The sequence below is a fragment of the Amborella trichopoda genome, chromosome 8, assembly GCF_054954075.1.
Source record: "Amborella trichopoda isolate Santa Cruz 75 chromosome 8, AtrichopodaSantaCruz75HAP2 v2.0, whole genome shotgun sequence".
Taxonomy (NCBI): Eukaryota; Viridiplantae; Streptophyta; class Magnoliopsida; order Amborellales; family Amborellaceae; genus Amborella; species Amborella trichopoda.
Genome location: NC_142343.1, coordinates 7,879,577 through 7,896,497, shown reverse-complemented (window position 1 = coordinate 7,896,497; position 16,921 = coordinate 7,879,577). Strand labels below are relative to the sequence as shown.

The following is a 16,921-nucleotide window of genomic DNA, read 5'->3' as shown; positions in this document are numbered from 1 at the left end:
AGTTCAATTTTTGAGATAGGCTCAAATTTGATTGTTTACAGCCTCGGCTCTAAACAAGCTTTTCCCCTATGTAAATAAGAGAAAACATGATGTACATTGTCGTGTACGGTATGAGGTAGACTACATTGGCACCCACCTTCCATTTCCATGATGGATGGTGGAGATAAGCCATAGATGGTGACATCGATGACTTATCTATCATCAGGAACAAACAATGCATGAAATATTGCTATGATGTATCATTATCTATCATCATATGTCATCCGTATACTTAAAATACAACTTGCTTTTTGCAATGATCTTATTACTTCTTTATCGAATAGTTTGAAGTCGGTGTAAATTTTGCTTGATGGCCATTGTCCATAGCTTAGTTTCTTGCTTGTCCTACCTTTCAGTCTTGAAACCACACTTCCTGAGTTACAATAGCAAAATTACATGACTAAAAATAATATAAAACATGACAAAAAATATTTTGAATAAAAAATTTTGACCAAATAAATTTAAGGGTTTTTATTTATTTATTTAATATATCTTTTTATTATGTTTCTTTAATTATTCTCATCAAAATAAATCCAGATCCAAAAATTCAGATAAATATCTAACTCAAATAAAAATAAAACGTACAATACAAAATTAATTTTCGACCATTAGATATGACCTTATAAAATGTCAACCAATGGAAGGGTGCTTGGGACCCTTAGTTTTTGTAAATACAACCTTTTCATTGACGCATGCATGATGAAAACTATGTACATATCCATACTTCTGCACACTAGAATACGAGATGGAAAGAATAAATTATTCATGGAAAGAATGAAAGATTATTTGTCTTCGTTGTGTTTGTTTGAATCTCATGGTGATTGACAATGCCGGTTTGGATTGGGAAAATTACATAAATGTCAATGATCTTGTCCAGCTCTCCATTTTCTTCTTAACCTTGAGCGTACGTGGTGACAAATGAAACTGACTGAATTTGAACGTTGCCATTCTTACAGGTAAACCCCACAGAGAATGAATAAACAATTGAGAGAGAGAAATGATACATAAAGAATAAAGAATTGGACCGACCATGAATCTCTGCAAATATTTGCAAGAACCATACAGTCATCATCTGAATTACTCCTCCACTGTTGGCAACAAATTCAAATTGGGGATATCCGAGCTGAGGCTTGCAACCTCTATGACCTCTTGTCAGGCCGGGCCCCACTACCATCATCTCATCCTCGGGAGGTGGCTCCTTTGCACTTAATGATCTCCATGGTGCTGCGGGTCTGTGGCCATTTGATGATCCCTGCCATCCTCTTCATGGTTTTGTCGTTGTTGATGAGGCGAACCAATGGTGGATGCTTTTGGTTTCTTGCTCGAGACTGGCACCTTGGCTGCTTTTGGTTCCTCGCTCGAGACTAGCACCTTGGCTGCTTTTGGTTCCTCGCTCGAGACTAGCACCTTGGCTGATGCTTGAGATGGACTTTGGTTATGGTAATTGGTTTGGGGCAGGCTGCAGCCTGTGCCTGTGCTGCCCTGGCCTTTGGTCTCCTGTGAAGCCCGGTTTTGCTCATACCATCCTCTCGTTCTTGGGATGTGGCCCCTTTGCGCCCAGTTATGCTCATAACATCCTCTCATCCTTGGGATGTGGCCCCCTTGTACCCGGTTTTGCTCATACCATCCTCCCGTCCTTGGGATGTGGCCCCTTTGTGCTTGATGATCTCCATGGTGCTGCGGGTCCTTGGCCCTTCGATGATCCCTGCCATCCTCTTCATGGTTTTGTCGTTGATGAGACATCCTTGGGATGTGGCCCCCTTGTACCCGGTTTTGCTCATACCATCCTCCCGTCCTTGGGATGTGGCCCCTTTGTGCCTGATGATCTCCATGGTGCTGCGGGTCCTTGGCCCTTCGATGATCCCTGCCATCCTCTTCATGGTTTTGTCGTTGATGAGACAAGCCAATGGTGAATGCTTTTGGTTTCTTGCTCGAGACTGGCACCTTGGCTGATGCTTGAGATGGACCTTGGTTATGGTAATTGGTTTGGGGCAGGCCGCTGCCTGTGCCTGTGCTGCCCCGGACTTTAGTCCCCTTTGAAGCTCGGCTTTGCTCATACCATCCTCTCATTCTTGGGATATGGCCCCTTTGCACCCGGTTTTGCTCATACCATCCTCTCGTCCTTGGGATGTAGCCCCTTTGCGCTTGATTATCTCCATGGTGCTGCGGGTCCTTGGCCATTCGATGATCCCTGCCATCCTCTTCATGGTTTTGTCGTCGTTCATGAGACAAGCCAATGATGGATGCTTTTGGTTTCTCGCTCGAGAATGGCACCTTGAGTGATGCTTGAGATGGACCTTGGTTATGGTAATTGGTTTGGGGCAGGCCGCTGCCTGTGCCTGTGCTGCCCTCGACTTTGGTCCCCTGTGAAGCCCGGTCTTGCTCATACAGGTCCAGCATCTGGTGGCTCATCTCTGTTGCAAAGCAGAAATTACATCATCAGATTTGTTTCACTTAAGTGTGAGTAAAGATATCTCCAAAACAGTTCAAAGCACAATATATGCGCATCCCCACCAATCTGATGGCCAGCCACACCGTATTTACTAGTACATGTGCAGATCCTATTTGGTCTTGAAAGTGCATCTTGCATGGTTGTCCAAGCCAAAATGAAACTACAAATAATGTTTTGGAAAGTAGACCATACTAACATTTGTATTTTAAATTGTATGCTCGCGGCTCTGAACTGCCAGTTGTCAATGACAGAGTTCATGTGTTGCTGCTCCACTCAAAGTGTGCTGAACGGTTCACCTCAACTGCTGTTAACATTGGATTGTAGAAGAGCTGCTACAAACCTATTTGAAACTCCAAGCAGATATACAAAGCTTTATGGTTTTTTGTTCAATGTCGATATCAATTTCATCATCATAAAAAATAATATGCAAAATTGATCTTGACAATTATGCTAGATACTCACCCAAAAGTGTTTCTTTCTTGGTGATTATTAGAAAAACCCAAGGAAATTATATAGACACCCAACTTATACGTGACAAGCAACCCAGCCAGTAAAATCGTTTGGAAAGGGGTTCAGTTGGGTTCTAAATGGCTGGGTAACTTGTGACATGGAAAGTTGCATGTTCGCATGATTTAATTGGGTTTTCCAACCATTCCCTTTTTCCTTTTCTTGTTGGGAATGTTAGCTTTGGGATTTAATTCTTGGATGTTGGGAGTGAGGGCCTAAAACTCCTAGTTGTAAGTAATCTGAAAGTGAGTGTATGGCTACAGGTGCATCCACAAAAGTCAAGAAACGAACTCAAAACACTATTACAACAAAGGTCTGGACAATGCATCAGATTTCCGATACCCATTTTTCATATTAATAGCCTTCCCAAAATAGCGAGTCACAATCATATCAATCTTCTGGCATCTTTCCATTTTAAATCTCAAAAGCAGAAAAAGAAATCTCAAAAGCAGAGAAAGAATAAATACAGGCATTACTTCACCTTTTTCCTTAAATATGCTCATCGCATGAAAAAACAAACCTATTAATTGTCGTGGGGTTACATCAAATTCTTGCCACCAGACCACCTCGCCATCAGTAGGCAGCTCCACTTGAACAAACTTAGCAGCAAGGAAGATAGCTCCAGCAGCAATGTGATGGGATTTGAATTGCAGGAATAGTGATGTCCTCAGCCTGCATACCTTCCTATGAGGTAAAGAGATGCACAGAGAGAGAGAGAGAGAGAGAGAGAGAGAGAGAGAGAGAGAGAGAGAGAGAGAGAGAGAGAACTTGCGATTCATCCAGTAAAAAATATAACATGGATAACATACCCATCATTCACAAAATTCCATGCCGCTTGCAAAAGGGCTTTTTTTTTTTCAACTTTGAAATTCTTGATCGCCTTAATAAGAGGCTTATATGGGTGGTGAACAATGAGATCAAAGCCCAGGGTAGAGAGCACCACCCGCTCCCCTAGTAAAATAAGCTCCCGCTGCTGCTTAAATACCAGTATCTGCATTTAAATAACAGTCTAATCGACTTTAAATCAAAAAGGTTACTGGAGCTTCACAAAATCCAACAATTACTGGGACCCAGATAAACAAATAACAAACTTAAAAAATAGGAGGACAATGACCAATGGAGACAGGGAAGAATAATGTTACCCTTTGATTATGCCCCTGGACAGCCTTTCTGTATCTGAGTTCGTAAGAGATGAGAATAACATTCCATAACGAACGAGGAGTTCCTTCCACTTTCCCAGCAAGGAACATGCAAGCTATTGCAATGGTCTGCAAAGAAAGGCTGTCATTTTAAGGACAAGAACTATCCCAAGGGAAATTCAAGGGACATTACTCCTTGGGGTTTGAGGTTTTCAGTAACCAACAACATAAATACAAAATATTACATCACTAATCCATCCTACAAAAAGAATCAGAAGGAGTGTCTAATTAAGTACTTGGCAGAAGGTGAACAGATCCATATGGAATCAATGTAAACAACAAATATAAAAGCATCACACTATGAATAAACTAGCTAAATGAAAGATTCAACAGAACTCCCCCCTTCTCCACAGGGCACATTTTTTGTTTTCTATTGCAACAAAAGGTTCAGCACAAAGATGGCTACAGTTTCAATCACTTTTAACTACATTTTATATTTGCCAAAATATATAAATATGGCAGAGAGAAGACTGAGATCAGCAATTACATAATATCTCCAACAAGTGAGAATAAGCTACTATCACCTTTGGTCTATAGTTGAACAACCATCTCACCACACTAAAAGATTTTTCTCATACATCACAAGTAGTAAGATAAGAACCAGCCAACCACTTGATTAATCCAAAAAGGGCAGAATCACCATGAACCAAAGAGCACAGATGATTAACTTTTTAATCTAACCAAGGCTTTATATCAAATCTCAAGATCACCATGTCTAAGAACTCCTAAACCACAAGGACCATATTTTATTTTGTCCAAGACAATTAAAATAACTGGTGGCTGCTAAGAAACTGATGCAATTAGGGTTATTATTTTATTTTTTATTCTTTTTAGGATACTTAGATTTAGGTTTAAGATTATATGAGTTTCGAGTTTTCTTTTAGGGTATTTGTGTCTTTCCTTCTTTTGTAGAGAACATAGTAGAATTCGAAGTTTAATTTTTAAAAGATAAAAGGGTTAGAATTTAATATTGATTAGGGTCTCTTAGGGAGCAAGTTAGGCTTTAGGGTTTTATTCTATAAATGCATTAATATTGGACAAGAAAGAAGAGAAGAGAAAATAATAATTGATATTGGGTCATGTGAAAAGATCTCAACCTTTGGGGAGTACTCCCTTATCGATTAGAGAAGGTATATTCCCTCACCATGTATCTTTATTTTTATTTTTTTGGCTTGTATATTTTCTTTCTCCCTTCCCCCGACATCAATTGGTATAAGAGCTTCAAAAGATCCATCCATCATGTTGTCGGCAAACCTTGCTCTTTGGATTGAGGATATTTTGTCACAAATCATAGAAGTTGTGAAACAACAAATCAAACTGGGCATACATCAAATCATGAAAGGTAGAAGAGTACAAATTAACAAAATTCGAGAGATCAGTAAACTTTGGGGAGTCGTGAAATATATCAAAGTTTGGAATGATTAGGAAATATCGATCAACCGTGAAGAAGGTTCATGCAATCCCATTGATCTAGTGCCAAATCTCATCCAAGGGATGAATTGAGCTTCATGACCATTGCCAGGGGCTGATCCCTTACGTAACAAGTAAATTTTGAAGCAAGAACCACGATATGAGGAACATCCTCATGATCTCGGTATCAAAGTCGATCATCCCGAGTTCCATCACGAGCATGAAAGAGAAATAAAAAATATGCTCGACATCCCAATGTTCCACAACAAGTTGAACATTTAGTATTTAATAAACAGGTTCTTTGAAGAAAACGAAGTACCTAGGTGAATGGTGAGACTTCATTTCCCACTATTGAAATGCCGTCTGAAGGATGTGATGAGGACAGCAAACTTGAGGTTGTGATTCTCCCAACCCAAGGAGAATGATGCAATTGGGGTCTTTTATTTTTTTATTTTACTTTTTTTGGAGACAGAAAATTTAGGTTTTGGGGTTATTTGGGTTCTAGTTTTATTTTTGGGTATTTGTATCTTTTTTTTGTTTAGAAGTACTGAGGAGAGAATTGGAAGTTTGATTTTTTTAAAGATGAAGCATTAGGAGGGTTTTCTATGGAGTAAGTTGGGTTTCAAGGTTTTCTTCTATAAATATGTAAGTATTGGACAAGAAAGAAGAGACAGAAGAATAATTGATTTTGGACCTTGCAAAAAGATCTCAACATTTGGAATGGCCTCTCTCATGGACACCCTGAGAAAAGGTATATTCTCTCAACCTTTATTTTTACTTTTATTTTTTTGGTTGGTTTATTTTCTTTCTTCCTTCTCCCTACATAAAAAATAGTGAAGTATCAGTACTAATTGGCACATTCTCTCTAAAAGTTATATTTAGGATGCCCATAATTCAAAACAGTTCTAAGTATCCTAGCAAAATAAATAATACTTGTGTGAAAATGGTACTACTCATGGCCCAAACTTGTGAGCAGATTTTTATGTTGCCAATGGTATCACAGTCGGAGGTTCAAAGTTCAAGTGACAAGGGAACTGAATAAGACTATCACAAGGAGACAAAATAAGAAGTGTGCATTGAGTATTGGGTCAAAACATGCCATATGGCACTCGACATGATGACAAACAAACCCTACACTTACCCATCGATCATTCTTCGCATGAGACTGATGAAGAAAAAAGCGATGACAGAAAATTATTGCCGTAGCTATTGTCGCCTGAGGGCTGCATCAAAGAAAGGTGCTTTAAATTGTGTCTAAAAAAGAAATTGATGATACAAAGGAGTGTTTTAAATTCTGTGTTTAAAGAAGAAACTGATCATACATAAAAACAGTGAAAAATTAAAACGTGATGTATATTGAGCTTCCATAAGATGAGAACAACAGCAGCAAACAAACCTAGAGCCATAGAGATGATATCTCACATTTGCTGCAAGTAAATTTACACTCTAGTTTATTCAGCTAGAGATTACTCTCTAGTGTATTTAGTTAGAGAACCTTAAAGAGCTACAAGTCTTGAACAATCAACTCAAGTAAAAATTTCGCGAAGAAGTAATGAACAAGAATTTAAAAGAGAATAAAACAAAAGGGTCATTTTTGCAGAAAAATTTAAAATATTGCAGTATATGAACATTATTGTTACAGAACCCTGGGCATAGACAAGGAAACCTCAGTAGCAATAGACAAGTTATCAAAAAATAAGTAAAATAAATACATAAATATCTAAACAGATGTATGATTTGGACACCAGTGTCTTGTGTCTTCTTTCCAACTGAGGCATCGAGAGTAGATATTACAATGTCCTTATGAGCTGCAATGCCAGTCAATTGCAACTAACTCAAATATGATAGTCTGTAATTTCAAGAAGGAAAATTTCGCCACCAACGATTGTTATATTAGTTTAACATAAATCAATCGAACTACAATCCTCAGGTACCAGAACAGACTAGTAAAGCAGGAAGACACAAAAGCATATATGCTTATATCGCACAACAAGTTTCCATTTTGTTTTGTAGGGAACAACCCGAAGCAAACATTTGAATAGGTGGAAATCTAGCTGCTGAATGCACACACTGCATCATGCAGTCAAGTTTTACAACAAGATTATCCAATTTGTACAGTTAGGACTAACAAGTATTCTTCTAGCCTATAAAAGCTAATTCACAAATTTACAAGGAGCAAAGGGAATCATATTTGAATATCTGTCTATTGAGATTATCTGTAAGTTGACTAATAGGTACAAAATAATACATGGCAAGAGCACACTCATACACAATAAGAATAACAGATCATAAGTTAGAGCAAATAACATCAACTAAGGCGAACTTACACTTCAAGACGCATCCCCAAATCCTGAATAAATGTGCCATATGATGTACGGAACTTATTCTCTTTCTTCAAATCAATTCCATCTCTTCTAGATGGGGAATTCTCCTCTATTTCATTCCGGGTAAAGAACCAATTAAAGCTAGAATTATCTGGCTCCACCAGATTGTCACGAGAAGAACTGTATGAACCACTTTCCAACATTTCCTGATGAGATGGATCCCCAGATAACAATCCTGCCATTTTATCCAGATTGAGTAGGATATCAAGATCCAAGTAATGCATTCAAGCCCAGTTCCATAAATGCTTAGTCTCTTGAAGAAATCTTTGTGTATCAAATTCAGTTTTCTGCCACAAACCAGCAGAACTTAGTAAACCATATAAGAAGAAAAGATCAATATGCTATTGTATACAAGTAAAGGGACATTTATTTCATGTGTGAAGGTGTAAAGCTCTTTTTCAGAAATTATAATTAATGACAGCAAATAAAATATTGGAAAAATTACATATATATCCATTATAGTTTGCGTTATTACAGCTCTACCGAATAGTTTCCGTTATTACCACCGTGTTCGTTTTTTTCATGTCAAAACGAAAATTTTAAAAAAAGATGACTTTACCCTTTTCAGGTTGTTGAACAACAGAATTCAATGTATTTTCGGTTGTTCAACAACCGAAAATACACCAATTTCAGTTCTTGAAGGACCGAAAATTTACGGTTTTCGGTTATTGAATAACCGAAAGTTTTAGCGGGTCAAAGATTCAAAGATATCCAAACAAAAAAATAGAAAACAATTTTATTATACTACTCATTTCAAATTGCAAACCCAATATACATAAGTAATACATTTTCAAATACAAAGGCAACATCCAACAACACATTTAGCAACATTAAGCTATTAATTTTAAATTGCAGATGAATTCATTTCGAGTTCTAATAAAACCCCCAAATTTGTAGTTCTCAATAACCCCAAATTTAAAAATTCTTAAACAATAAATAAGAAACAAACATAACTCAATAACTCATGTATATCATTCAAGATCTAAAAATAACCCCAAATTTACAGTTATTAAAAACCCCAAAAAATTACACTTCTTACTATCACTCAAACAAATTGTCATTTATGGATCTGTAAAATCCATCAAATAAACCCTAAATCGATCGCTTCTACTCAAGTGTGAAACCCTAAATCATAATCTTATACAATATTGACTTCTAAAAATCGAACAACAAATCAGATTATACATACCTGTACTACAGATTTGAAATCCGTCAAATGCTTTAAAAATGCGTCAAATGCAGTTATGATCCGTCAAAATACTTGTATCCAGATCTAAATAATCGTTTTGAATGTGAGAAAGATAAGAGAGAGTGAGAAATGGGGGGAATGAGAAGATAATTGAACCGGTGAAGCCCAAGAAACAGATCCAGGATTTTAAAACGAGCCCCGCCCAACTTCGGTTGTTGAACAACTGAAAATTGGATAATTTTGATTGTTGAACAACCGAAACGATAGCGGAAAATTTAAAAGAGCTAATCCCGTTTTCGGTTGTTGAACATCCGAAAATACATTGAATTCGGTTGTTCAACAACCGAAAAAGGGTAAAGTTTTTTTTTTACATGAAAAAAACAGACACGGTGGCAATAATGGAAACTATTCGGTAGATCCGTAATAACGCGAACGATAACGGATATGTATGTAATTTTCCTTAAAATATTTTACGAGGTTATAGAAATCATGTGTGGTACCAAAACCTTTCATTTGAGGTGCACAACAGCCTCAGAAGCAAATAACTAATACAAGAAATCCTTAAATATTGCTAATGGCCATATCACAGATAAAACACAATATATTACAAAACAATTTTTGATTGCTTTTTAATATTAATGACAAGCCAGAATACTCTCATCTTTCTGTACATGCTTAAATAAAACAAAGAGATATTCAACTAGGCCTCTACTCTCACACTACCTACTATTTCATCTTTTCTTGGACAAAAATTGCCACATATGGAAACTCCGGGGCATTCATCAAGTCATCTTCAATCATGTGATGCTATAGAGGATTCCAAGGCTGATATTGGATCAAAGTCCACACCCTTTAATCTTGGCTCCAAGCTGCATCTCTATCTTCAGCCACTTATGCTGCACTTTTGCCTCCCATTAAATTTCATCATGTCTAGTAATGTCTTCCTATTCTCTCCTCAATTGCACACTTCTAGGTCTTTCTCTTTGAAAGGCAAGTTGGTATCCTCCTCTATGTTATTAAGACCGGACAGGAGGTTGAACCAGTGGCGGCACCAGCCCAGTCAGACTGCTCCAACTCAACAGGTTCACTAGTTAGACAATTCAAAAATAAAAAATAAAAAACAAACATGAAAATGAATAAAAAATTGAAGAAGAATAAAGAAAATGTTAAAAAGAAAAGAAAAGAAAAACCAGAAAACAATTCAGAAAAATATTAGGTCCATTGAAGTGTTAAAGGACCAAAAATAACACAAAAGGAAATTAATCCCTTTTTATTTTCAGAACTAACAAACAATCTTCACTTTTTAATATTTTATGCAATGGTCCTTTTTATCTCAATTTTTTGTTTTTGGGAATACTTTGTGTCCGGTACTTCAAATACCGGACCCCATTAAAAATATTTTCTTTGAGAACTCGAACTGACACATGAAGTATTGGATGGACATTTCCATGAAAGTGCCAGGCCATCACTCCAAATGTGGACACAGATTTGGCAGTTTTTCGCAAAGTCAATTCAGTGCTTAGAATGTCGGACCGCCTTATTATCAGTCCGGCACTTCAAGTGCGGGACTGACTGGGAAAAAAATAGAAAATAAAAATGAAACAAGGGGGATGGGTTTAGAGAGAGAGAAAGAGGATGGGTGGGGGCTGAGCTGACTTTTGAGAAAGGGAGAGGGAGGGAGAGGTAGAGCAAGAGAACAAGGGAGGAGGAGGTGAACGGGGTGGGGACTGGACAAACTTGGAGTGTCAGCCCATACTACTATAGAGAAGTTGGTCTCATGTTTGAAATCCCAAACCGAGTTGACAAATGAAAAGTTGGTTTGGAATTTGAAATCCCGGGCCCAGTTCTCAAATAAAAAGTTGCACACGCACTTCGGTACTTGAAGTACCGAAGCAAGAGTACCTTGGGGGCAAAAATTAAAAAATGACGAAAAAGGGACCCCGGTGTAAAATAAGGAAAAAAAAGGTGGTTATTTTTTAAAGTTAGAAATAAAGAGATTTTTACATTAGTTTCTCTAAAATAAAAAAAGTAAAGGAAAAATAAAAAAATTTCTAATCTTATACACAAACTACCAAATAAATAAGCAAATGCCCAAAACATTAAACTTTGAAAGCAAAACAAATCATTAAATTGAAGGAAAAGTAGATCATGCATCAGGGAACACACTTCCCCAATAGCATCCCTGACACATTAAACAGCCATCGTGTAGATGAATGTTCAAGAACAGTGGCCCCGCCGAAACTTGAAGTTGAGGGTGTTAAAATAATATCTCATTTTTATTTTTAAAAATTAATTTTTTAGAATAATGCTCATCATGATTTAGATTTTCAATCTTTAAAGTTTTAGATCCAAAATCCATCTCTAAAATAGCTCTTGGAGAGAGGACTGTTTAAATATATGATGTGGTAGACTCATCAAAAGCTTGTACAAAAATTGAATGCAAAAACAATCCATTGCATCGATTTGAAAAAGAAAGAAAAAAAAAAGACATTCAACTTTTGCTTAAACCCTAAAAATTTTGAAAACTTTTATTAACTTGAAATAGAGTGCATTGAAGGCAGGACTCCCCTCCGAAAGTTGTTCGATTGCTGCCCATGATTTGCGATTTTTCAGGTAGAATGAGAGAAAACATAGCCCTCTCTCTCTCAAATTTTTTAAACCCAAAACCTCCCAAATGGTTAATAAAGCGGCCCTAAACATTTCAGAGAAAAAAAAGAGAGAAAGAAAGAGAAGAAAGAGAAGAAAACCAAGAATGACCTAAAATGACACAAAAAAAAGAAAAAACTGGGTCCTTTTTTCTGTCATTTTTTACCAATTATTGGAACCCGGTCAGTTCGGTCTGCACTAGTCAACCTAGCCAGTCCAGACATCGAACCAGCAGGTTCAATGGTCCTACCAATTTAGGATCCCAGATGCCACCAATAGGACCACTGGTTTTCGGTCCGAACTAGCCTATCCAATCAAGTCTTACTGACATTCCTCACCGTTAAGAGCATTTATCCATCTTAGTAAGGCAAATTTTTAACACCCAGGTGATTAAATGAGCATTTGTTGAATTCTTAGCCTTTATAGATGCAACTTCTTACCAACCCTGAAACCTATTATTCCAACCCTTGCGTATTCCACATTCCACCAATTAGTGAAAATCATGCTTAAGTTCTGGATAGTCGAAACCATAGTTACCGGGAGCAAGAGCGACTCTGGCTCCAAGAGTGGGAGCGTCAGATCGACAGCTACCCAAAGCTTCAGAGCTCGGGGAGCGAGTTTCGGTGATGGTAAAAGTAGCAGATAGAGATCTCGTATGAACAAGGAGCATGTTCCCAATACATTGGGATCTAAATCCTTATTTAACGGGTATGAGTTCCATGTCAGATGGGATCGTGTTCCCATATTCATTAGGATCGCAGTCCCATCGACAACAGTATAGTGCCCCCATCTAAGAATGACCGTGTTCCTATTTGGACAGGAACGAGCTCCATTCAATGAAGGATCACGTTCCGTGCATGATTAGTCAGCGCTCCCATCGCAAAACTCCACTTGTATGAAAATTTGGCTTATATAATTATTATATTTTAAAAGTCAATTTTATGTAAAACGTTTCTTTTAGGAAGTTCCGAGAACATAGGGATAGAGTTCCGGGGTCGTAGGAATCGCGCTCCTAAAATTCTGAGAGCGGGGATCTAATTTATTTAGGAACGAGATCTACAATTTTAAGGAACATGTTCCGTGTGACAGTGGATCGATCATTTGTGCATGGGATCGAGAATCCTATAACTAAGAGCCAGCTCTTGAAAATTTTAAAATGAGTTCGGTTGAGATCCAGGTCATGAAACGCTGGAGCTCATTTCCGGAGTGGAAACGCCACCCTAGTTGGGCGTTCCCAGTAACAATGCTCCAACCGCATATTTTAAATCGAGAGGTGAAGGAGCCTCAAGGCATGGGGTAGGTTGGAATCATAATGGGACAGCAATTTAAGGATGGCTCAGGTCAAGCTTATTACATCGCAACTGGGAACTTATATTCCCAATCTCCAAGTGAGAGAAACCTGACAAAGCAAGTCATAAATGGTTCCTCCTCGCTATTGGACCAAGTGAGGCCCTTCCCAATGCAAAGTCAGAATATCTCTCCATACTGATGGTGAGGCTGGTGCCCCATTTTTTCTCATAGGAGAATCTAATCGTACTAAAACAGCCCCCAAGACACAAATGTTCCTGCCCTAATGATCCTCCACTTGACCCAAATTTTACTTAGAATCCCCTTCCAGCCATAGCGTTTGGACTGTATGCAATAGTAAGAATCTAAGTGAGCACAAACATAGTGCAATCCAACAGACACCAAAAAGTTCCTAGTGGCCAGCTCACTCTCCTTAGAAAAGCATCAACCATTGGAAAAAACAATTATGCCATTGCCAATTGACCACTATGCCCTCTTTAATCATAGCTGCCTAGGCATGTCGAGTCTCACATGCATGGAAGGATGGAAGGAGCATTCAGTGATAGCACGAACGCACTTTGATGTCCTTTTCAATCCCTTCAGGGACTTACGGCTCTACCATAACTAGATGTTAGTGCTCCTAGCCATACTAACGATCTAAAAGAACATCTTCACATTGCTTCAGTCCCCCTTTCAATGGAATTTGAACATCTTCAAGGGTATTACTCCTAGAGATAGGCATTGAGTGAGTCCCCCTTTCAATGGCATTTGGCAGATATTATCAAGGGTATTACTCTTAGAGAATCCATTGTATGAACCTTCATGCATGTCTACGGTAAGCTAATCAGATGGAAGATGACCTTGCTAAGGAGGCAGCAGGATTGAGCTCCTTAACACTTATGGCCCTTCTCCATTATACTTCTAAATCACCACTTTCAGACACAAATCTCCACCTCCATCCACCTTCTTTTCCCTTTTTCCTTTGATGTATACATGCCTGGTTGTATGTAGATCTTGAGAGCACCTTGATGTACATCAATTCCCCCTAATTAATTTTAGCTATACAAATAAAAAAGAAAATAATGGAATTCTAGAATGCCATGTAGGTCAAAGAGAAATCATTTTATGGGGGTCACAGGGGTTGGAGTAAGCTTTTGGGGAATGTAGATCAAGATCAAGCATGACTAGCATCAGTTCTTGTAAACATAGTTTTGATAGAACTTGCACTGATGCAGATCAAGCATGACTAGCAGCATTTCTTGTAAGTCGGAACTTGCACATTTCAGTAAATATCCCCCAAATTTTCATCAGAGACCCAACCAGCCCAACATTGCTCCCAGTGAAATCTTCACAAGCATTTTAGGACACATGCATAGGCACAAAAGGCCTATCATTAATCTCATTCTCAACATACCATACATATGCAAAGGCTTGACCAGGCAGTTACCAACAGACACACATTTTAGCAAAGGCACACTAAGCACATCAGCATACTTTTATGAAGCAACTGCATCAGCATGTCACTACACCAAGCTGCTACTTTCAGGCAACACAAAAAATGGAAAAGCCCTCGAACCCATTCTAAATGAATCAAAATATCATTCAACTCTCCAATAGAACCTCAGTGACACTTTGTATGCCGTATACAATGCAAGCAGGTAAAAATTCGACTCTCAATGCCAACAAGCTAGACCCAATTTTCCTAGATGAAAATAAAGTTAAAGTCAGTTAAGTGAATTACATAGTAAGCAGGATTTCCGTCTAAAGAGGCTACGATGTAATGCAACTAGAGCACGTAAAATCTTTGATCTAATTCCCGACAAGCTAGATCTAACATCCTTATTTGAAACCATACTCTGGCTAAGTTGTTAGATCACAATTGATCAAAATAGGAACTAAGTTTTCAATTGTATATTATCATTTATTTATCAAAACAAGTATGAAATATGTCAATTTGTACTCATGGACAGCAATTCTAGTTGCCATGCCCATTCAGTTGTATGGTCCATATGCTTGTACATATGTAAGCATATCTTTGTTGCATAAAGGAAACGGACTTGACATTGGCATTTGGGTGTTGATCACACATACAATAGAAAGATGCGTCTACAACTAGGCTAAGTATCAAAGAACAAGCTCCTGCAAATTAGTTGTCATCCAAATTGGCCTTCTAATATTTGTGGCCAAAGGTAATGATCTCATTGAAACAAAAATTCAAAATCACTTTAATGACATTAGCAATCCTCCCATTTAAAGTGGGGATCCCATACGCAGCCATCCAATGACATCGAGGGAGTTTACTTTTACAACAAGCAGACAGTAGTAGGACTACAAATTCTCAAATTGCAGAAGCAGAAAGCATCCATGAAAGCCCATCCAATTCCCGTATGAAACTCTCACACAATGCCCCCAACCCTTGAAAACCAAGGTACTTGAACAAATTATCATCAAATTCACATTTGACAAAATTATATAGAGGATGGTGTCCAATCAAAACGAAGTCTCAACCACCAACATATTCATCCTTAGCCATAACCACATGCTAGCTCTAATCCCTCGAAACTCTTGGAAGGTGAGTGCCAAAGGAATCCATCACCACGAGATATGAAATTTTAAAACTAATAAAAATATTATCAAAGAAAAAAAGTTCTTGAAAGGGCATTTGGAAGGTATAATACATGTTTGGCACTAGAGTTTGAATCCCGCAATAGGTCCGTTAGAGGTGTCTGTACAAGCTATAAGACACAGATTCCTTTTAGACGCAAGAATTATTCAAGGATCTTTTTCTTTCATCTTTCTTGCTCTCTCTATATTCCTCTCCCTAGATCGCTCTTCCCTTAGCTCAGAGCTCTCTCTCTCTCTCTCCTTTCACAGACTGCTTCTCAGGGCTGCCCCAATTGCAAAGTGGTCATCGCCAACCACTAGCCGTGGTTTTTGTACTTTCATTTCTTTTAACACGAGTTTTTAACCATTTTGAAAATAATATTTATACAAATAAATAAAAGGAAAAATATAAAAATATGAAAACATCAGAAATTTTATCAAACAGATATACCAGAAAAACTTGGGCATAGAGAGAAAGAGAGAGAGATCATAGTTGCAATTCCTACGAGAAGAATGAACCAGAAATCGAAATTCAATAAACCGCAATTGGGAACTGGATTTCCGAGGCCCCACTAGAGAGAGAGGAAGTAAAAAAAGAAGAAAAAGAAAAGAGAAGCTTCATACAGTGCATTGGTCGATCGCGAGCAAAATAAAAATAGGGATACAGTACCCAAACAAGAAACTAGAGATGAATTAAACAAATTGAAGAATCAGTCTTTCTCTTCGAAAGGGAAGATAAAGAATGAGATTTCCAGATCCTACCTGTTGCTCGAAGACGCTTGTGAGAGGAAGAAGGAGACGGATGCGCAGAAGCTATAGAGAGAGAAAGGAGCGAGTGTAGAGAGTAGAGAGAGAAAGGAGCGAGGGTAGAGAGTAGAGTGAGACTTGCAGAGCGAAATGGTCAGGAGTCTTAAGAGCTTTTTATTGCCTGGGCTCCATGTTCAGTTTTCTGCAACGGAAAATTAAGCAACGAGAAAAAGATCTCGTGCTCCTGCAGGAGTATTTGTTCATTTATTTCCACGGGTAAAAAACCCTACTAGGCCCCAAATTCTGGGGTGGAACTCCTAAAAAAAAAGGAAGGGTGCAAATTATCGCCGCTGATATTTGAGGTCATATTTTTTCTTTGATATTTCACTCATCGATGCCTTCTCAATTTTTTTTAAAAAAATACCCAAATTAACCTTTGAAATATAACTCGTGCTTT

At 38.0% G+C, this 16,921-nt stretch overlaps 1 protein-coding gene across 1 annotated transcript; it reads right to left on the bottom strand.

Annotated features, from left to right (window-relative positions):
* Positions 1-811: 811 nt before the first annotated feature.
* On the bottom strand, positions 812-16,606 carry LOC18436150 (cyclin-T1-3). Its single transcript, XM_088874776.1, has 8 exons — positions 16,480-16,606; positions 7,935-8,166; positions 6,749-6,830; positions 4,141-4,266; positions 3,808-3,989; positions 3,519-3,670; positions 2,688-2,831; positions 812-2,453 (listed from the first exon to the last, which is right to left on the bottom strand). Exons 2-7 carry the CDS (start codon positions 8,132-8,134, stop codon positions 2,824-2,826), a joined length of 750 nt encoding a protein of 249 aa, XP_088730902.1. The 5' UTR covers positions 8,135-8,166; positions 16,480-16,606; the 3' UTR covers positions 812-2,453; positions 2,688-2,823.
* Between the last annotated feature and the right edge of the window lie 315 nt (positions 16,607-16,921).